At 38.3% G+C, this 23,886-nt stretch overlaps 1 protein-coding gene and 1 pseudogene across 6 annotated transcripts in view; one reads left to right on the forward strand and one right to left on the reverse strand.

Moving 5' to 3' along the window:
* Positions 1-23,886, forward strand: part of LOC126485121 (CAP-Gly domain-containing linker protein 1) — a 552,921-nt gene that overhangs the window by 444,953 nt on the left and 84,082 nt on the right. For all 6 annotated transcript variants that reach the window (XM_050108759.1, XM_050108769.1, XM_050108776.1 and 3 more), the window contains one exon: positions 23,634-23,774. In XM_050108759.1, coding sequence (XP_049964716.1) covers positions 23,634-23,774 — 141 coding nt within the window. The remainder of the gene's footprint in view (positions 1-23,633; positions 23,775-23,886) is intronic.
* LOC126426867 (5S ribosomal RNA) lies at positions 8,874-8,991 on the reverse strand (annotated as a pseudogene).

Below are 23,886 nucleotides of genomic sequence, written 5' to 3' on the forward strand. Positions count from 1 at the left end.
TTCTTTGTACTACATAGGTCTGAAAGATTATTTTCAGAGCTTCCCAATAGCAGGACCATTGAATGTCATCCATTGTAGAATTTCAGCAGGAGACTTGTAAACCAACCTATATGTGGTTCAGGTAAGTACACATACTCTTAAGTCCTCAGATAACCAAACAACATAATTGTGTATAGTTGATACCCACTTACTATGCTGGCTGTCCCAGGGTTTTCCACTTCATCTTTCAAAGTTGATATCCGCAACATAATAGTAAACAGAAAGTGAGTACCAAAGAAAGAGACACAAGTGAATTATCCATGGACAATGAAATTTACTGCTACTAATGAGCTTTCTGATATGTACACTCATGTCTGTCCTCAATACCTCCTAAATTCATTTGAGCGTTTCAGGCTGATGAACAAGTTACTGATAAGAATCATAAAACAATTAAAAATTGGTATTGTAAATTGAACATGTGTGAAATATATACAACATTTATGGAACAGTTAGAAAAAAAACCTGTCGATGAGGAACATAATTGGGCAATACAGACAGCCAGTTTAGAATGAATCAGTTGACTAGAATCTTGGCCATACCCAAAAATGATGCACTCTGCCCCACATCTATTGGCATGAACAGTCCTCTTTCAGAACTGACTTTCAATATTCTTTTCTCCCATCTTTTTTGTTTTCCCTTACAATGAAAGAATTTATGATTGTGGAAAATAAAAATTTGTGTTTGCTCAGTGTTTGCAAGTAAAACTTTTTAACAAATTCTGTGTATAATATTTTAGATAAAACTATATCATTAGTCAACATTTTAGAGCAGAAGTTACTGAAACATTCAGATGAATGTGATTTAATGTGTCTAAACTATATTACATATGCTTCTTTTGAAAGAATAACTGATTTAGATAGAGTGTAAAATTCTAATGACCAGTTGGCTTCAGGAGACAGGATGTGTCCTGTATTTAGGCTTATTTGCTGTTGACTTCTCAAAACAGTGTATAGAAAAGCAACATTTTATCATGTTACATTAATGGATGACGAGGTGCCATGGGTAAGACTCTGGACTCACATTCAGAGGAACTGAGGTTGAAATTCCCATCCAAATTTAGGTTCCACATTGTTACTCACTACCATCTATTACGACAAATGCTGGGGCGATATCATTGAAAAAGGCTTTCACTCCCTATCTGAGCTAGTACTCTGTCTGTAATAACCTCTTAGTTGAGAGTCTTCATTCCTTTCTGTATTTCACTATATTGATCTGAACAAGTAATAATGACACACTCAGAATCACATAATAAATTATACTATCCACCAATGAATGGCACAGAAAATAAAAATAGTGTTACTGACTGGTCAGTAAGCTATAATATTAAAAATGTGGATTTAGATGTAGAATACATTGCTGATGAACGAAGTGCAGTAGGCTCTTAAAAAATGAGTTTGTGAAGGCTGGCAGTTAATTTCCTACTAATGAATTTCTGGATACTGTAATGGACTACTGGGGTTTATTTTTTTTGTAAAAGTATTGGAACTTTTCACTCATTTGCAGGGTGATTAATTTACCAGAGTATAAATTATCAGGGTAATACTTCATGAATTTCAAGCAACAAACATAGACATTGCATGCTAGACATGTCAGCTCTGTTGATATGACTTTGCAGTTACTAATGCACCAGGATGCAACAATTTTCTCTGCACATAGATACACTACTCACTAATATGCTTTACTGCTGTTGGTATTTTGTCATAATATTTTTGAACAGTGTTCGTGGTACCCTGTGATATTTTAGTGAGAAGGGGGGGGGGGGGGGTTCTGCAAACTTCTGCCAACAGTTTCCTTGATAATTAATCTAAGAAGATAATCATAGAAACCAATGTTTATTTACCTGTATTCAGAGCCATATTGGAGTGGTCATGCACCACTGCCAGGACTGCTAAAGCTGCTTCCCCATGAAACTACCTTCTTGTGATATTTTTCTTCGCTTGGACACTTGTTTATGACTGACATGTCCATATGGGCATCACTGGCAGAGACAGCAAAAAAACTGTCCGGTGAGATCTGATACTAGAACTATGTGGGTTAAACATTTAGCTCAGTGATTAGCAAAGAAACTAAGACTTCCATTGTTTTAGTATATGTCAAGAGTCCATTCACATTAGAATATCAGAATTTCTATTATTATTATTTATTGTTATTATGAAAAGGATAGATTGTACTCATCTTATATAATAGATGTTGAGTTGCGGACAGGCACAACAGAAAGACTGCTATGCATTTGAGCTTTGGCCAAAAGGACTTCTTCTAAAGTAGAAAAAACACATGTTCATGCAATCACTATTCACACACACACACACACACACACACACACACACACACACACACACACACGACCTATATCTCTGGCCACTGAGGCTGGACTGTTTGTAATACAATGATGAACCAAAGCAGTGTCATCATTGCCCAGTGCTGGATTGGATGCTTCTTGGTTGGTGCTGATGGCATATCACACAGTAAGGAAAGTATGTAAATGGAGCAGAGATGAACAGAGAGTGAGTCTTGCAACGATATGGGCCACAGAATGGGAAATTGACTACACAAGTGACTTTGACATTGGACAAATTGTTATGGTGTGACACCTGGAAAGGAGCAGCTTGGAGGTGGTGAAGCTGGTTGGTTATTGATATTCTGCTGTCACAAACATCTCTGGAAAAGGGTTGAAGGATGGTAGACAATAAAATGTGGGATGTCAATGCCTCATCATAAAACATGGAGTTTGGGGTTTGTCTGCTCTGTAAAGTTGGATAGGTGGCATTCTGTGGCAGACCAGTAGACAAAGTATTGTTTTGGTACAGTGCGGATTGCTGAATATGGAGCTGCACTGCGAATGACTCCTACATGTCCCCATCTTGGCCCAGTAATATTGTCAGCTGTGAATGCATTGGGCACAGGCTCACCTTGATTGGACACTGAATCAATGGAAACATATTGCCTGGTCGGATGAATCACGATTTTTGTTGTACCAGGTCGGTGATCTGGATACACCATCATTCAAATGAATGGCTGCTCGCAACATGAAACACAACACAGACACTCACTGTTTGGGGCATTATTATGCTAGGTGGGGCTTTAATCCAGGCTTCTGTGGGGCCTGCAGTAGTAATCAAGAGCACCATGAAAGCTGTGGGTTAGATAAACTTTATTGCTGACCATCTCCATTCCTGTATCCTTCATTTCTTTCCTGACAGTTTTGACATGTTCCAGCTTGACAACTGTATGTGTCACAAGACCATAATCATTCTAAAATGCTTTGCGGAGCATAATAGTGAGTTCACCTTGGTATGCTGGGCACCAAATTCTCATGGTCTGAATCTAGTGCACCACATTTGGCACACTGTCAGATGTCAGCTATGCACTCGCAAACCATTGGCCAGTAATGTACGGAAACTGCACGGCTTGTACATGATCATCTGGTGCCACATTCCTCCAGAAACTTACCAACAACTTGCCAAATCCACAATGCAGAGTCACTGCTGTATTGCATTCCAAGGGTAGCTATTAAGCAAGTGGTTCATCAGTGTACATAAGTGAAGCCTACTTCCAGTGGTCCAAGGACACCAGATGCTTGAGTGGTGTAACTGAAGAGCAGCAGTAGAGATGTGTTTGTTCATCTAACAACTAACAATAAGTCTAGTCCTCATGAAAACAAAGTATGGCTGTCTATAGGCGTGACTAACAATTCCCATACTGTTATTAATCAATCACAGAAGGCTTACTCATTAATTATTTTCACAGCAGATTGTGTCAACCAAAAGTAGGGGCACCAAAATAGTAAAGTAAATTACACATCTCCTCTACCTTTTTTTTGCTGGCTTTGTCTACTCTTTTGTCATCAATTGGCAGGACATGGTAAAAATTTGAAGCCTTCAGACAAATAGCATATTTGCTTCAGCATCCACTTGCCAGTTTTTGACATCCTACAATGCTGGAGCAAAGTGTCAGCAAAAACTCTACAGCTGAACACAAGAGAGCTGTGTAGGTAGCAGCTGTCTGAACCAAGTGCACTTTGGCACATAAACCGTATTAGCAATAAACATCTCTACAGTAGCAGTCATTTCTTTGTTCTTTGTTAGTCTACTTGGACGAAATTACAATGATACAACATGCATTGGCCGAGGTAAAGCCTGCTGCTTGTTGGCTGAAGAAGGAACCCTTGCCCCCCCCCCCCCCCCCCCTGTTGCTGTGTCTATCTTACCATGGTGTTGGTGTTGGTATGACTCTGGTTGTATTGAAAGTAGTCTTTGTTCCCCATGTACCCAAAAAATGGATGACTTCCTTCAAAAAAAGAAAGTATTCGTAAATTCACATGGAATGTGAAGGTCTATTACAGATTATGTGATCACAAATGGAAGAATTGTAAAACTTTATTTGAGAGGCATGGGCTGATAGAGGATGTGACATACATTTGGATCACTGTCTGCTGGTGTCTACAATTATGCCATTAACTGAATGGAAAAATCAAAATACCAATGACCAAAATACCAATAACTCATGAAATATACAAAATACCTTCTCCAAGAAGATAGTGTAATGACACTACCAAAATAGATTAAGGCATTTTATAAGCAGTGCTTCTGACAAAGAATGGCGCAATATAAGAATAAAAAAGATAGCAAAATATGAGCAGGGGACATCCAATGATACCGTACTCGAGCCACCACCCCACCCAATGTTTGGGTGGTGGGGAAAACTTTGAAATCTTAAATGGGTACCCCCCATTTTTTATTCCAGGTTAAGATTTTATGAGAACATTGACATATGTTTTGTCTGAAGCATTTTGTTCATGTTACCACAGATGGTACTGTAATTGGAGGAATAGAAATGGGTACACAATTGTAATTTACGACATGCAACTCAATGGCCCTTGAATATCCAATGGCATGAGAGACTCCACCTCCACACTGTGAGGGAAGGACAGGCCAGTATTTCATAACTTCTAATTAGAAATCCCATTCGCAACTTTGTGTTCCTCTGACATATTGAACAGTTGCTACATGACATGTCACCGTGGCCATATAGCGAACTACGACATATCATAACAGGCAGTACACTGTAACCAGATCTCACGAATCATGCAGATGTAGAACAAATAGCAGCTTTAAACATTACAATAATTGTGCACTGTTTGTTGCCTGTACACCTACCTATCATCTGGAGAGCAGACATGTAAGTGAATGATGAATGTTGCAACCACAGAAGAAAAAACTGAAATGATCCTGATTTACGGAGAATGTAAGAGAAATGTTGAAACTGCTGTTGCCTTGCATGCTGAGTGTTTTCCAGAGAAAGCTCACTCTCATTCATTGTTTTACAAAGTTGTGTAAGCCTTTTTGTATGATGGCAGTGTACAGTTTGGCAAAAGGAAATGAAGCAAACACCTTGCAGGAGAAGTTAATGAAAAAGCTGTACTAGCAGCAGTGCACTACAACCCACGGATAAGTGCCTGTCTATTACTCCACAATTTTGGTATGTCTGTAGGTAGTTTTGTCACAATACTACATTGTCACAAGAATCATCCATATCGTGTGTCACTGCATCAAGAACTTCATGGCACCGATTTCCATGACCAGGTAGTGTTTTGTGAATGGGCAAGTCAACAAATGCAAATGACCCCCACATTCTTTGCTGAGGCACTATTTTCCCGTGAGTCGACATTCACAAACTATAGTAGCATTAACAGGCGTAAGTGCATTACTGTAGTGTTGACAATCCCCAATGGTTATGACCAGCTGACCATCAGTGTCCTTGGTCAGTTAATGCATGGTGTGACAATATGGGGAACAAACTCAGTGATCCGTATTTTATTGATGGCACATTGAATGGATGCAAATATCAAATGTTCTTGGTACAGGAGCTCTTGGTACTACTGCAGGATGTTGACCTGGACATTCGACAACATACGTGGTTTCAACATAATGGTTGCCCAGCGCATTATACAATTGAAGGATGAGAGGTACCGATCGAGGTGGCGCAGTGGTTAGCACACTGGACTCGCATTCGGGAGGACGACGGTTCAATCCCGTCTCCGGCCATCCTGATTTAGGTTTTCCGTGATTTCCCTAAATCACTTCAGGCAAATGCCGGGATGGTTCCTTTGAAAGGGCACGGCCGATTTCCTTCCCCATCCTTCCCTCACCCGAGCTTGCGCTCCGTCTCTAATGACCTCGTTGTTGACGGGACGTTAAACACTAATATCCTCCTCCTCCATGAGAGGTATTAACCATGTTTACACTGCTCAGCGGATCGGAAGAGGTGGCCTGTAATTTAATTCCAGTCTAAAAATATTTACACTGCATTTTTAGGTTAGTTTTTCATTGAGAATGATAAAGGTAAATTTGATCATAAATGGGGAGAGAGTGTGGTTAACATCTAGAATCAAAATTTGTTTGGCAGGAGAGAGAACTTTGCTTTGTGTATAAAAGAACTAGACAGCAGACTATAAACAACAAAATCACCAAAAATGCAAAATACCATGAATATTGGTTCAAAAGAAAAAAAGTTGAAAAAGAACAATCTACGGCATTTATAAGAAAGAAGAAAAATAAAATATATTATTGATATATTGTTCTCTCTCCTGATGCTTGATAGGCAGAATGAACCACAGTGAAATCGCTGACCACTAAATTGAATAATTATTTGTAGGATGACAGGAAGAATACAAACTACACTTATACATGCATAAGAGATACTAGCACAGAATACAAGTTAAGGATACACAAAGCTAAAATGAAAGAGAAGAAGTATAAAGGATAAAAATAACTTCCGTTCTGGAAACACCCCCCAGGCTGTGCTAGCAACACTGTGTAAGCAGCATTCTATATGCCATTAGGCGCCACCTACTTTGCAGCATTGTCACAACACATTTCAAAGTTTCCTTTTCTTTTGAATCACCTTGTATTAGTTAAACAAATACACCAACTGACCAAAACTGCTGCACCAGATGTCTAAGCACAGGTCAAGCAATTTCTGCAAATTACAGAATGGTGGTTTATGGGCAAGCAGCTGGTGCCTGATTTGTGTTGTAATGAGCACAGACCAGGTGCATTTTCTGACCAAGACATCAGTTTGAGTTCACTTAATGCCCTTATTGTAGCACAATTATGACCTTGCAAAATGGACAGTTATCCTGCTGATAGAGGTCATCGTCATAGGGAGAGACATCAAGCATGAAGTGATTCAGGTGGTCTGCAATAAAGTTCATGTAGTTCACTGCTGGCATGGTGCCTTCGATTACCATCACAGATCCCATGGAAGCCCAACTCAATGTACACTATAGCATAATTCTTCCCTCACTGACTTGCATCTGTAGCACAGTGCGTGTTTCATGCAATGATTCGCATGGATGATGGCGTGTAAAGACCCAACCGTCAACCTGGTGTAACAAGAAATGTGATTCATTCAACAGGCAACATGTTCCTATTGATCCACAGTGAAAACTCAGTGATGCTGTGCCCACTGCAATCATAGCTGATGATGTTGTCAGCTTAAGAACACATAGGGGTCATGTGAATGGAGCTCCATGTTCAACAGTGGCCTTTGAACAGTGTGCTCCAAAACACTTTTGCCTGCACTAGCATTATACACTGTCATCAGATCTGCCACCGATCACTGCCTATTGTGGATTATACAGTGGGAGATCCTCTGACCTCTGTGTTTTGTGATGAAACATGGTCACCCAATACCATACAGCCTATTTTTTTTAGCTCACCACCCTTCAAACTCTTTCCAAAGGTGCTCACAATAGCAGTGTGCCAACAAGTGAGCAGCTTCACTGTTTCAAAGATTCTAATTTCCAGCTGTAGTGTCCAACAGAGTTTTCTTTATCAAAACTACGTATTTCAGTGGATTTATGCATTTGCAGCTCGTATCTTCACTACAATGACTCCACATTTCTCTCTCTTCCACTTACATTCTTTCCTTACTATGTCACATGGCCTCAACAGCATCAGGAGGCATTCAACCTCATGGTGGTCAGTGGTCAGAATGTTTTGGCTCATTAGTGTATAAAAACACAGAAAACAGAGTATGGATGACTCTAAGTCTTATTGGTCCATAGAGATGACTAGTTAGGAACTACTCATTTGTCATCTGTGAAGTCCATTCTTAACAGAAAGCCATATTGCATCTCATTGATGAAGTTCTTACGGACATTAATGAAACAGAGCACTTTCCTCCAAAAGGCAAAGGTCCTGAGTTCGAGCCTCGGTCCAGCACACAGTTTTAATCTGCCAGAAAGTTTCATAACAGCGCACACTCCACTGCAGAGAGAAAACTGCATTCTAGAAACATCCCCCAGGCTGTGGCAAAGCCATGTCTCCACAATATCCTTTCTTCCAAGAGTGCTAGTTCTGCAAGTTTGACAGGAGAGGTTCTGTGAAGTTTGGAAGGTAGGGGACAAGGTACTGGCAGAAGTAAAGCTGTGAGCACGGGTAGTGAGTCGTGCTTGGGTAGCTAAATTGGTAGAGAACTTGCCTGTGAAAGGCAAAGGTCCCGAGTTCGAGTCTCGGTCCGGCACACAGCTTTAATCTGCCAAGAGGTTTCAATAATAACTTGCTTAACATCAAAAGTGAGTAAGATGTTTGAAAGGGTTAAAGGTGATTGCTGCCTGAGTAGTCGACTAAAATAAACTAAACTCTGCCGGAACAGGCCATGAAGACCACGATCTCATCCTCAGCCCACAGGTGTCACTGGATGTGGAAATGGAGAGGCATGTGATCAGCACACCACTCTCCGGGCTGTATGTCAGTTTATGAGACCTGAGCTGCTACTTCCCAATGAAGAAGCTCCTCAGTTTGCCTCACAAGGGCTGCGTGCACCCTGCTTACCAACAGCACTTGGCAGACCGGATGGTCACCCATCCAAATGCTAGCCCAGCCCTGCAGTGCTTAACTTCTGTGATCTGATGGGAACTGGTGTTACCGCTGTGGCAAGACCGTTGGCCTCTGAGTAGCTGACTAGCTCATAAATAAACCTGAACTTGCATCTAAACGCATGGACAATGTTAGCCTGTTAGTTCTAATAGTCCAAATTCTTAGTTATGAATTCAGTCTTGCTTATGTGTCTGTTGTCTGATCAATGCCTTAACTCTTCAGTGATGGGCTAAATTTACATCTTCCTCTTTTCTGTATTCTAGCTATGACTTTTCAAGATCTTATTAATTAACACAAGTACAGTAACAAGTTGCTTAACATTAAAGCCTAAGGAATATGTGTTAGTGGAAGAAGTGAAAGACTTCTCATATGTAGGAAGCAAGATTACAAACAATTGCTGAAGAGAGGGACATGTCAGGTACAGATTACCACAAGCAAAGTAAGTATTCAACTAAAAAGCTGTGCCAGTATCTGTCTAATATTGTGATACTGGCGTGAAGTTTGTATGGAAAGAAAACTTATGAAAAAACCATAGAAAAAAATTAGAAGCATTTGAAATACAGTATTGTGGAAAGATGTTGAAAATGATAATGAAGAGGTATTTGGGGAGAACAGGTCAGGGGAGACATAAATGAAATGTTCACATTAGGCAAAAGCATAAGTTGTGAGACAATGGGTCTGACATCTAAGATTAGTTAACTTGTTGCTGGAAGGACAGAGTGGAAAATTAGTAGAGAAATACAAAAATCAGAATATGGAAAACATTACAGAGGATAGTGGGTGTAAAGCTAGAGTAGTAACGTCAAAAATTAACACAAGTAAGAAGTGAGGAAAAAAAAAAAAAAAAAAAAAAGAAGAAGAAGACAGAAAAGACTAAGCAAGATACAGTGTCTGCCACTTTGGTATGTACGTTTCAAGAATAGAATTGTAAAGACATAAAAAATATTAAAGCACTAAAAAGAATCATTCATTGTTTTCATTATAAAAAAGAGCAAAGAGCCTCCCCTTGCCTCCAACACTCCCCATGCTTTACTCTTGAAGGTGTCGTACCATCTGACGTGTCAATGCATATTTTTTGAAAGACCCATTTAGCTATTTTAGGAAGTGGCTTATTACATAATAAAGCAATTTTAGGACCTCAAAATAAAATGTGAAGTGAACTGTTTTTAAGGCTAGGTAAAGGCTCAGTAGAGAAACTTATATGCTGTGATATTCAGAAATAGTTAACTTAGTGGTGGCAGAGTAGTAGAAGGGAAAAATATAGGGTGAATCAAAAGAACAGGAAATTTTGGAATGGAGATTAATAGATGAGCTCAATTATGTAACATATTTCTGTTTATGTCCATGTATAGTACAGAGTGTGCATTGTTGAATGTAACAACCATTTTTATTTCTTGAATGTGACATCTGATAGGTGAGCCCCCCCCCTCAGTGCACACATTCCTGCAGCCTGATAGGAATCTTATGCGTGACTCGACCTAACATTTCAATAGGAATCCTGGAATTTTCTTCTCATATTCTTGCTTTACGTTTTTCGGTGGCAGGAGGTCGAGTTCGGTAAACCACACTCCTGTGCTGGTTCCACAAGAAAAAATCACACTCTCTTAGGTCAGGTGATCTTGGGGCCATGCAGTGTCACAGAGTCATGAAATGACATGCTTACCAAACAATAATCACACAGCTCCCATCAATATCCTTGCAGAGTGTGATGTTGCTCCATCATGTTGAAACAAACTTGTCGCGGGAAAATGGGGCAGTTCATGCACGAGAAAACTTTCCATCATGCCAACATACTGAAGCGACACTACAGTGGTTGTGCACCCATCATCATCTTCAAAAAAGTAGTAGCCTACAATGCCACTTGATGACATAGCACACCATACAGTAATCTTACTGCTGTGGAATGGATGCTTGTGTAGCTGATGTGGATTTTGCTGAGACCAGCAGCAAAAATTTTGTCTATTGACAAAGCCACTGATGTGGAAGTGAGCTTCATCTGACATCCGTTGATTGTTGATGAAATTGTTATCATCATGCACTTTCACTAACATGGTTTCAGCATATTGTTATGCATTAGTAAATCATTAGGTGCAAGTTGCTGAACAGTCTTCAGCTTGTACGGGTGGAAGTTTAAATCTACTTTCAGTATTCATTGAACACTTGAATGGCACAACAATAGAGAGACTGTGTGACATTGAACAGAGCACTTGGGCTTCTTACTAAAGCAGTTTGCACAGCCTTAGTATTGTCACGCGCATGAGTGGTTTGAGGTCTGCGTGCAAATTTCTTCTTCAGTGCAGGACCTGTCGCTTCAAAATTGCAGACCCAGGTGTTAATTGCATGTGCTGAGGGAACATGACCATGCTGTCTGATGTTGCAATGACACCAAAATACTCAATGTGTGGCCTCCACACTTCCATTCTGGAAATAGGCTTTTACTGTAAAGGCACAGTGCACACAATTCCATTGCTCCATGTTTACTGTTTACTAAATAGGGACACTGTGTAAGCAGCATTCTATATGTCATCAGGTGCCACCTACTTTGCAGCATTGTTGCAACATATTTCAAAGTTTCCTTTTCTTTCGAGTCACCTAGTATAAGTTAAACAGATACATCAATGGGCTAAAACTGTGGCACCAGATGTCTAAGCACAGTTCAAGCCCATCCTGCAAATTATGGGATGGTGGTTTATGGGCATGCAGCTGGCACCTGATTTGTGTTGTAATAAGTACAGACCAGGTACATTTTCTGACCAAGACATCAATTTGAGTTCACTTAATGCCCCTTAAACTACTGTAGCACAATTCTGACCTTGCAGAATGGATAGTTATCCTGCTGGTAGAGGTCATCATCGTCATAGGGGGAGACATCAAGCATGAACTGATTCAGGTGGTCTGCAATAATGTTCACGTAGTTCACTGCCTTTGATTACCATCACACATCCCGTGGAAGCCCAACTCAATGTACACTATAGCATAATTCCTCCCTCACTGACTTACATCTGTGGCATGGTGCACGTTTCATGCAGCGATTCGCATGGATGATGGTGTGGAAAGACCTAACCGTCAACCAGGTGTAACAAGAAATGTGATTCATTCAACAGGCAACATGTTTCTATTGATCCACAGTGAAAAATCAGTGATGCTGTGCCCACTGCAATCGTAACTGATAATGTTGTCAGCTTAAGAACACATAGGGGTCGTGTGAATGGAGTTCCAAATTCAACAATGACCTTTGAACGGTGTGCTCTGAAACACTTGGGCCTGCACTAGCATTGTACTCTGTCATCAGATCTGCTCACAACAGTATGCCAACAGGTGACCAGCTTCACTGTTTCAGAGGTTCTAATTTCCAACTCCAGTGTGCCACCAAAGTTTCCTTTGTCAAAACTCACTGGATTTACACATTTGCAGCTCTTATCTTTGCTATAGTGACTCCACATTTCACTCTCTTCCACTTACATTATTTCCTTACTACGTCAAATGCCCTGAACAACACCAGGAGGCATTCAACCTCACAGTGGTCAGTGGTCTAATATTCTGGCTCATTAGTGTATAAAAAAAACACAAAACAGAGTATGGATGATACTGCGTCTTGTTGGTTAGTAGAAATGACTGGCTAGGAACCACTCATGTGCTGTCTGTAAAGTCCACTCTTAACAGAAAGCCATATTGCATCTCATTGATGAAGTTCTTACAGACATTAATTAAAAAGAGCACTTTCCTGCAGAAGGCAAAGGTCCCGAGTTCGAGCCTTGGTCGAGCACACAGTTATAATCTGCCAGAAAGTTACATAACAGGGCACACCCTGCTCCAGAGTGAAAGTTGCATTCTAGAAACATCCCCCAGGTTGTAGCTAAGCTATGCCTCTGTAATATCCTTTCTTCCAGGAGTGCTAGTTCTGCAAGTTTTGCAGGAGAGCTTCTGTGAACTTTGGAAGATAGGAGACGAGGCACTGGCCGAAGTAAAACTGAGAGGGCAGGTCGTGAGTCTTGCTCGGGTAGCTCAATTGGTAGAGCACTTGCCCACAAAAGGCAAAGGTCCTGAGTTAGAGTCTCAGTCTGGCACACAGTTTTAATCTGCCAGAAAGTTTCATTAATGAAGTAATCTGTGTCCTTGTCCTTTTTAAGGCCATGCTATAAATAATGAAGTTTCTGTAGGAAAATGTAAATATATTGTGTTCTTGTTGCTGCCTTTTCTGTTTGTATAGTTTGAGTCATATTACCTTCACAGAAACTGTAGGGTCAGATTACCCTAATCCATCACAGTAAAAAAATATTAAACTCTGGACAGATGAACTTTAAATATAAAATCCCTCATGGTTCAGGTCTTGGACCATTCTTATTCTTGAAAGTTTAAGTCATTTTTATTTGCTAACAAATATGTCTATTGCCAAGAGGGTGAACCTGCCATTTGTATACCACATAATTATATCATATCTGTAGTAGTATTATGTAGTAATTTACTATGCAAAGAAGAAACTAAATTTACCCTTGTCCTATTTTCCTTAAAATTTGGTGCTTTTCACTGTTGGACAATGTGTTTGAGTCTAGCAGCACCTTATGAAAATGGACTGAGGATATCCTCTGGTAAACTGTTCAGTCCTAGACTCTGCTGCCAACATAAAAAGAGTCCATTGTTGTTGCATGGTATCACATGACATCTGGGAAACACATATGAGTAGTCAGATAATAAATGAAACTACAAATATAAATTGACTGAGACTGGTTGGTTGGTTGGTTGAAGGATTGATTGGTGTTTGATCCACTCATTTCCATAGATTCCTGCATGAAGGAGAACCTTTATGGGAGTGCATTCAATCAAAATATATGTTACAGTTCTATATGCTTCTCCAAGCATATATGAGAATCTGATTTTATACACTGTACCAATAATTAACTTCATCTACAGCTGTATACTGTCTTTGCTTACAGCAGCTAAAATGAATGTAAGAAACTGAGAAAGAAAGCTGGAGGAAGAAAGCTCCTATTTTCCCAGTTATACCAAAAGCCATTTTTATTTACTGTCCTAGTTTAATATGTACATCATTATGATGGTAATTATGAAAAAACAACAGACAGATACCGGTAACTAAATAGTATAACAGTAGCAGTAGCTCTACAATTATTTTCATGCTGTAGCCTGATATCTTCATTGTGTGGCTGTAAATAATCAAAATATTTGTAGGGGGTTGCATAATAACATCAATATTGAATTTCCCTTTGAATCTGCAATTTTTTTTTATACATCCTGTGACAGGTCATTGGAAATCTTTGGATCAGAATGCAGAACCCCACACTGAATCTTAAGAAAAAATCCAAGTCTACATAGAAACTATTTTTCGTGACTTGTTTTGAGGGTGTTTAAATCACTGTTGACTTGATATAAGATTTTTTGTTAGTCACAGACATCATTAAGGAATAAATGTATTAGTTTGTGTAAATGCAAGAATTCCAGGATCTTTAACGAGGTCTCTGCAAGATGTACACTAATGTGTTGCTCACATTTGTTGGATAAATACCTCACTTATTTCATCTGTAGTCTCTCACAAGATAATCCCATTAGACACCAGGGAGTGGAAATAAGGTAACACCCTTTTTTTTTCAAGTCTGTGCAATGAGATATACGTTTACAAACTGAAACAATTAATTTTTGAGAATATAATGTAATTGGATAGATAAAATGTTCACTCGCCAAGTGACAGCAGAACACAAATAAGGGAAGGTTATGATTAGGCAAGCTTTCAGAGCCAGTGGATCCTTCTTCAGGCAGAAGGGTTGAGGGGGAAGGAAGAGGGGTGAATGAAAAGGACTGGAGAGGTCTAGGAAAAGGGGTGGATTTCGGAAAAGTCACCCAGAACCACAGGTCAGGGGAGACTTACCAGACGGGATAGAAGGAATCTTTCCTTTTATAAGTTACAAATTTTAAAATAATGAAGACAGTATGTCATTGTCCTACCAAGTAAAAAGTGCAGGGTGAATTATTAAGCAATATCTTTCCCCTGAGCTTCCAAAATGTCTTGCTCACTTGACAAACATGACTTATTTGTAGCAGAATTACAGCAAAATACAAAACCTAAAGATTACACTCACGAAATTATGTCAATGCAATCATATTGGCTCAGCCATTCACAACAGCAGCTAGTTAGGTTCGCTAATGTTTCTTTTGAAATAATTCCAGAGAATGACAACAGAAGACAGCACCAGTCAATGGGCAAGTCACGAATGTCTGTAAATTCTCCTCATGGGAAATGAGTCCAGTTTTTGAATAGGTAAATTGTGCATTGATAAAATCGTAGCCCAACCTATATTCAGTTGTCATCTTTTTGATACAAAGTTGTGGCCCAAGCTATGCTCAGGCTGGTCTCCAATGTGTTAAGGTGGCAAACTCCATTGGTAGGCTTTCTTCATATGTACTTAGCTCGTAGCAGACCTTCGTGCTGTGAGGGATGATGGCAGCTGGAAGTGCTGAGATTTAAATCAGTGTCAGTGGGCTTTTCTGTGCACAGTGTGTCTCACAGTGCCATTCACTTTGCACTTGATGATGATGTTCAAAAGGGGGAATTCACCATTCTGTTCCACCTCCATGGTAAATTATACACTCATGCGAAAGCAGAGAGTTTGGATGTTGGAGGAAGTCCTGAAGCCATGTACGCCTGTATTGCCATACAACTAAAGTAGTCGTCAACATATTTGAAGAAAGCACAAGGGCTTCAGAGCAGATTTTTCCAGAGCTTTCTCTTCTAAATCCTCCATGAATAGATTTGCCACTACTAGTGGCAGAGGACACCCCATGGCTGATACCATCCAACTGTTCATAATAGCAGCCATTGAAGACAAAGGATGTAGATGTGAGGACAGTTTCACAGGGTTAGTCATTTTGAGCTGACTCCCTCAAGCTAATGAGAGAAAATTATTATTTTTTTTTTCTCCTTTTCGGGTGACATTTTTGTCCTTGTTTGTTTAAGTGTACCATTACACTTCTCTTATCTTTGCAGCTATTACTCCAGTACTCTCCTCTCTTTGTTGGATGTTATGTTATGTTATGTGTTATGTGGTTTATTCATCTCATTACATACAATTTTCAAATCATTTGATTTGATGTACAGGAGACATGTCAAGGTTTACAAAAGAAACTTTTTTCACTTTTTTTAAGAGAAATACAAAAGTTTACATTATATTTTACATTTCTAAGTTACAGCTACACATGTACATAAAATAATAAATGTATTACAATCCCTGTGTTCAGATTGTGAAGCTGTCCTCAATGAATTCATCGACAGAATAATAACACTTTTCCACCAGGAGAGTAAAGAGCAATCTTTTCAGTGAACCAATCTCCATTTTAAATATATTACTGCCTTTTATTTTATTGAAAATTTTTAACCCCATATACTCTGGCATTTGGGCATAAAGTTTTAAACGATGTGTTGGAAGTTTGAAGTTATCTCTGTGGCGAGTGCTGTAGTTGTGGTCAAAACAGAAATTGTCTAGTGTATGTTGATTTCTATATAGGAACACCACCATCTCATATATGTAAAGTGAGGGGATAGATAGTACTTTTAAATTTTTTAACAGTGGTCGACAGGATTCCCGTTTTTTTGCAACACACATGTTTCTAATTACTTTCTTTTGTAATACTAGGAGCCTAGTGACATTTGCTGAATTTCCCCAGAAGATTATGCCATAACGAATAACTGACTCAAAGTAGCAGTGATAAACTATCTTTCTGGTATCCATGTTTGTGGCACCTGACAAAATACACATTGCAAATGCTAAGTTGTTCAGTTTATTTGCTAAGTAATCTATGTGTACCTTCCAATTTAAATTTTTGTCAAGATTTAGGCCTAAGAACTTCACGTGGTTTGCTTCTGTGATATCCTGATCATTGCAAGTTATCTTTATTTCACTCCTTTCTACTGATTTAGCTTCAAATTGCATCATTTTGGTTTTAGTTACATTTAGTTTTAGTCCATTTTGATAGAACCAAGATTCAAGTTTTTCTAAAGTATTTTTGGCTTTTTCTGGAATATTTTCAGATACCTCATTTTCAATTAGAACTGATGTATCATCAGCAAATAAGACTGAATGAACATCAATAGCAAGTGGTAGGTCATTTACGTAAAAAAGAAACAGATAGGGACCCAATATCGAACCTTGTGGGACTCCTTGGGGGAACTGTTTTCCAGTCTGATGAATAATTGGTTCCATTTGAAGTTAAAATTACTCTTTGTTTCCTACCTGACAGGTAAGAGCTAAACCATTTTAAAACAGTGTCTCTGATTCCATACATCTGTAATTTGTGGAGGAGTAATGCATGGTTCACTGAATCAAAAGCTTTAGTCAGATCACAGAATATACCTGTGACCTTTCTACCTTTATCTAACGTGGAGCATATTTTTTGGATAAACTCATTTATAGCATTCGCAGTGCTTTTACCCTGTTGGAATCCGAACTGGTTTTTAAAAATTATATCATTTACAGTAAGAAAGTTATTAATTTGTTTTGCTGCAATCTTTTCAAACACTTTAGAGAAGACCGGCAAGAGAGAGATAGGGCGGTAATTCCCCATATCTTCTGTCGATCCTTTCTTGAATAGAGGTTTGATCTCACCATATTTCAATACCTCTGGAAAGCATCCCTGTTCATAAGATTGATTTATAATAGTTGACAGTGGTTGGGAAATAATATCGTACACATACTTGATTATAGATGTTGTTATTTCTTCCCACCCACGTGAGGTTTTGTTTTTTAGAGACAATATTTCCTTTTCCACATCCCTTTGGGTTATTTTTTCAAATTGTTTAAAATATGTGTTCTGGCTGTTTTCCAAATTTGTGATGCCCTGATAGAATGTCATATCCACATCCGATATTACTACGTTTAGGAAGAATTCATTGAAACAACCTGACATCTGAACAGGGTTTACTATAATTTCATTTTCATGTCTAATTTTCAAAATCTCATGAATTTTTACTTTGGCTCCTAGTTCAGACTGAACAACTGACCACAATGCTTTTGTCTTATTTCTGTGTTCTCGTATGAATTTATCATTTGCCATTTTTTAGCTGCCGCTACAACTTTCCTAAATACAGCTTTATACTGTTTGACATAAATAACAAAATCTGGATTTCTGTTTGATTTTAACTCATTGTGGAGCTCTCTCTTTCTGGCGCTAGAGATCTTTATTCCTGTTGTAATCCATTTGAGTTTACCATTAACCTTCTTTTGCTTATATCTACGAGGAAATGATTCGTTAAATACCTCTAAGAAACAATTTAAGAATTTGTCATAGTTTATCGAGCTTGAACTATTGTAGTCTACAGGCCACCTTATTATACTTAATTTACTGCGGAATAAATCCATTTTACTTTTACTGAGATCCCTTTTTATACACACTTCTGGAGGCTTTAGGTTATTTGCTTTTGGGAGCTCAATAAACAGAGCTGAGTGATCTGAAATACCCAAGTCTAAGCAGTATTTGTGCTTATTTCCACTGTCAAATATGTAGTTAGTAATAATATTATCAATGCAGGTCACTGATCTGCTGTTTTCCCTAGTGCCTTCAGAAAAATTTAGCTTGAAACCAGATTTCTGAATTAAGTCACGAAATTTTGTGGAATCATTGCTTTCAACTAAGACATTTAAGTTGAAGTCTGCTGCTATAACAACTTTTTTCTTACTTTCTTTCTGGAGTTTTTCCAGGAGGCATTCGAATTTGGTTAAAAACACTTTTGTTACCGCACACCCAGGAATTCTGTAGATTGCTATAACCAATGTATTCAGATCACTCAGCTCTACACTAATATACATATATTTTCTGGTGCTTCTTATTTCAGACAGGGATTTATCTGTGTCATTATGATTTTCTATTTTAACTCTAGAAGACTGCTGATGACGGTATGTGACCATTTGACAGATAGACACAGATTTATTCTGTTTTGCTAACAAGTACTATGAGCAACACACTGTTAATCTCTATTGACTGAAATTTTGTAATTTATGCAGTTCTTTTTGAAGTTTCTTTAAAATAGGTCAGTGAATTAATGTTTTATTTTTCTTACATAAATTACATTATTGTTAAATAACACTACTGAGTGATCATAACTGTTCATTTTGTGTCCATCTAAGTTGCTCAGCAATTATATTGTCATAATGGAAATTTCCAAATGGAAACAACAAAACATAAACTATTTACCACTCATATGTAAATGAATGATGCTGACAACAAGAACATAACTGATCTGAAAACTGACTAACTTTTGAACTACAGTCAGCCAACTACAGTGTCTCATTGCAAAAATTGCAGAAAGCTAAGCTACATTTCTGGTCTTGAAACCTCCTGTGTGCCAGACCAGGACTCGAACCTGGACCATTGCCTTTCAAGGGCAGACATTTAGTCTGAAATGCATTTGTGATACTTTGTGTGCATTTTTTTCCTTTTACTTTTGCAAATAAAGATCTGTAGCATACTTCTATGCTAGTTTTATTTTCTGTCGGATACAACTGCTTCCACTATATTAACATTTTGGAAAAGATAAATTGCTACTCACTACATAGAGGAGGTGTTAAGGGGCAAGCAGGCACACTGGGGGAAAAAAAAATACTGTTAGAAATTATGTAGCTATCGGACTAAGTCCTTTGTGTCAAATGTAGACAAAACACCCACACATGCATAACTCTTTCACATGCATGGCCACTGTCATCTCCGAGGGCTAAGGTCAGCTTTTGCTCCCAGAGACGAGAGTAGCCATGTGTGCATGTCCATTAGCTAAATAGCATCTAGCAGTCTTCTTCTTCTTCTTCCTTTTTTTTTTTAAATGTGTGTTTATCATTCAGTGCCTTCTCTATATGGTGAGTAACAATACATCCTTTTCATACAGTTGGTGTTCCACCTATGATTTTCTATTTTTTGATTTTGAATTTTTGCTCCCATTTAAGGCAGTTACCCCAGAATAAATCATACATTGATATGCAACAAAATACCCTGATTAGACATTGGTTCATCAATATTCAATTCTTATGCCTTTTTCAGACAAAATGTTAGATTTTTGATTATGGTGTACTTACCATATCTTACTTTCGACAAACACATCATGATGTAATAGGGGGCAAAAGAACATTGCGCCAGCTGAAAGCAATAAAGTTGAAGATGATGTAGTTACGTGCTTAGACATTTGAATTAAACACTCATTCTTAAACCATGGAAACTCCAGGTAGGGATATCAACATTATAGGGAAACACAGATTGCTACTTACATTAAAGGAGACATATTAAGTTGCAGACAGGCACAATTAAAAGACACTTACATAAAACTTTTGGGCACAGCCTTCAACAGTAAAAGAGAGACACACACCTTTCATGCTCAAAGACCAGGCCAGCACACTCATACACACAGGACCGCCAACATCTCGGCTTGGATTACAACTACCACATGGGATGCAAGCAGCCATCTGGAGGTGAAGGGGAAGGGGAAGTGATAGTAATGGACAGGCAGGACAAGAGAGAGACGAACACTGTCCGCTGGAATGTGCCGGGACTAGAATGTCAACAGGCACAGCATCAGGAGGTTGTGCGGCAGGGAGGTGCGGAAAAAAGGAGGAAAAACAGTAACATACTGTCTCTACACTCTCCTCTCAACGGTTTCCACCAACTCTCTCCTATCATCTTGTCCCCATTCTCATCTCCCAACCTGTTTATTTGGCGCCCTCTGCCAATGCATCTGTCCATCTTTCCCCACTCCTCCCCTGTTTTGGTCCTATTTTCCCCACCTGCCCCACAACCTCTTGATGCTGCATATGTTGGCATTCTAGTCCCAGACAGCATTCGTATCTCTCTCTCCTCACCTGTACACTGCTATCCCTTCTTCTTCCTCACCCCCTCCAGGTTGTTGCTTGCATCCCATGTGGTAATTGCAATCCAGGCTGAGATGTTAGCAGTCCTGTGTGTATGACAGTTGCATTCTAGTCCGAGATGCATGCATGAGGTGTGCTCACTTGTTTGTATGAATGGGGTGTGTCTTTCTTTTACTGATGAAGGCTGTGGCCGAAATGTTTATGTAAGTGTCTTTTAATTGTGCCTGTCTGCAACTTGATGTATCTTCTTTACAGTCTGCCTTTTCCTATGTTGTAAACATTCATTCTTGTAATTTATCTACGATATGACTCGCAGACTATTGAATAAATTTACAACAGCAGAAAATAACCCTATCAGATCATGATAGGTGTAAAAAGAAGCATTCCTTATCCAAGACAGCAGCATGGTCCAATGTAAGGTTAATCATAATTGGAAATATTTGGGAACAATTTTTACAGACACATATAGGCTACCAATGTGTACAAATAAGGTCCCTGTGTAGACCTCTCAGTTCCTTTCAGCAAAATCACAATAAGCTGAGAGTTGAATATTAACTAAGGGGTTACCATTTCTGGCACTTTCCTCTCAACTAGGGTAAGATATCTAAAAACTATAATCAGAACTGTAGGACTGGATGTATCTTTATATGTTTGAGGGACAATAGCATCTTCTCTCTCTCTCTCTCTCTCTCTCTCTCTCTCTCTCTCTCTCTCTCTTTGTGTGTGTGTGTGTGTGTGTGTGTGTGTGTGTGTGTGTGTGTGTGTGTGTGTAGAACATCAAAAAAACCTTAATCATTGTGATTTTTACCTACTAACTGCAAGAACTGATAGTTTCATATGGAGGATACTGGGTGGTATGAGTATAGTTTGAAGAATTGTTAGCTTGATGACAAAAGAATGAATTTAAAATTGCATTTTCATTTTATGTGATATGCTCCTATTTTACATCAATATTTTCACATAGAGTGTGCATTAGTATTATACAGGACCACCTTCAAAAGCTTCATAGTTCATGGTGATAATTTCCACCACAAATCATTAGGCAAATGTGTACTACATGCATGTGCACACGCACACACACTAGCTCAGCGTTCGGTGCTTTGCTCGTGTAGACTGTAGGACCTTCAGAGATCTTTTTTTTTTTTTTACAAACTGCAACATCCCCTGAGCTTTTCACACTAATCAAGGCCACCTAAGCATGGTCTGCCTTTTACTTTATTGTACAGATATTTCCATAGGAACTTTCATCCCCTAACAAATATTTCTTTATATCTAACCACAAAATGAATCACCAATTTTCATAAATATAGTTTTACAATTTTTTAATGTAACGAAATATTATCCTTTTAATTTTCATCCCCTTTTGCAATCCTTTAGAGGTTGAATCTCCAGAACTACTGTAACACATTTCTTTCTTCTTCTTCTTCTTCTTTTTTTTTTTTTTTTTAACGGAGAGGTTAAATACCAGTTCTTATAGAAGTAACCTTAAAAATCACTTAGTAATTCTTTATTAATTATTTATTTTTTAAAAAAACTGTCACCCACTATTTTAACTCGTTAGTGGTAGATTTCCAAAAACGCTGAAATACGTATTTTTTATTTTCTGACTGGGAAAAACAAATAGCAGTTTTGTAGATCTAGCTTCAAACTTGCCTTAATAGCGACATACTTTCAAAAAGCCTTTCATCCCCTATTTCACCTCTTTGGAGGTTTCTATACTTAGCAGTTTGGGCTGGGCAATGATGAGTCAGTGAATCAGTTGAACCTACTTCATCCCATCAGGAGTTGAATTTCCAAAAACAGTGACATGCATATGTTTTATTTCTAACTGATAAGCCAAATTTAAATTTTCATAGATTTAGCTTTAAAAATACATTCATAATAAAATATTTTCGTAAAAAATCTCATACCCTATTTCACTCCCTTAGGAGTTCAGTTTCCAAACACACTGAAACATGTATTTTTTTAAATGTGTAACTGAGAAGACAAATGCTAATGTTCCTAGAGGTAGCTTTAAAAATACTTTAGTAGTTCTTTAATAATGATATATTTTCAAAAAAAGCTTTCACCCACTATTTCACCCATATAGGGTTAAATTTCCAAAAATGCTGAAACGTGTTTTTCTTTATTTCTGACTGAGAAACCAAATACCAATTTTTGTAGGTCTAGCTTCAAAATTGCCTTAATAGCAACACTTTTCAAAAATGTCTTCATCCCCTATTTCATCCCCTTAGGGTTGGAATTTCGAAAAATCCCTTGATAAACGAGAGGCGTTTGCATGAGGCTCTCAGACTGCCTATTTTTAAGTGTATTTAATTTATATTCAGTAAGTTGATGTTGTAAGTAAAATGATATAGCTGATCAGAGTTAGAAGAAAAATGATATTTTATGAATGGTTATGCACTTCCTTCACAGTTTCAAATTCTGTCGAGTAAAACTGATTCGTGATTCTTTATTATCCAGTGATGTCTCTATTTATACTTCCTTTGTTACACTATTTAACAACTGCATGTGGGAAAACAACATCCCATTTCAGTACGAAAGTGTTGACTAGTATGAAGGCAAATATCGATATGTTGTCATCTGTTTAATCGTCAGTTCTTGTTTGCAATGGGTAGTTATCTTTTCTGATACCATTGTTTGTAGCCCACTCTGGGATTAAATGATCATATTGATAAACTATATTAATTATAGCAGTGCTTCTTCAAAATATAGTGTTTATTATTTCATTTACCAGGCAAAACGACATACAATGTGAAAACTAAAATTGAGGAATGTTGCAATATGAAAATAGCTTTTTCAGTTTTTCTTCTTAGTGCATCTAAAATAAAGATGTAATAAATAATTACTGGTTTAGGATGTACTGCGAGAGAAGGATCTTAGAATTGAGAAATTATTGAATGAACGTGAACTGGAACGGGCACAACTAACGAGAGCTGCCAATCAAGCAGATGAAGCTGAACAGAAGCTAGCATCTGTAAATAAGGAGTTCGATGAGGTATGTTGGTATGGATTTAGATTAGCCATACTTTGTAGCACATCAGTATAATATTGTTTCAAGACAGAGTTCTTTTCTGTCATTATTACTGTGAGAGCAACGTAGAGTGACA

Source organism: Schistocerca serialis, chromosome 1, assembly GCF_023864345.2.
Source record: "Schistocerca serialis cubense isolate TAMUIC-IGC-003099 chromosome 1, iqSchSeri2.2, whole genome shotgun sequence".
NCBI lineage: Eukaryota > Metazoa > Arthropoda > Insecta > Orthoptera > Acrididae > Schistocerca > Schistocerca serialis.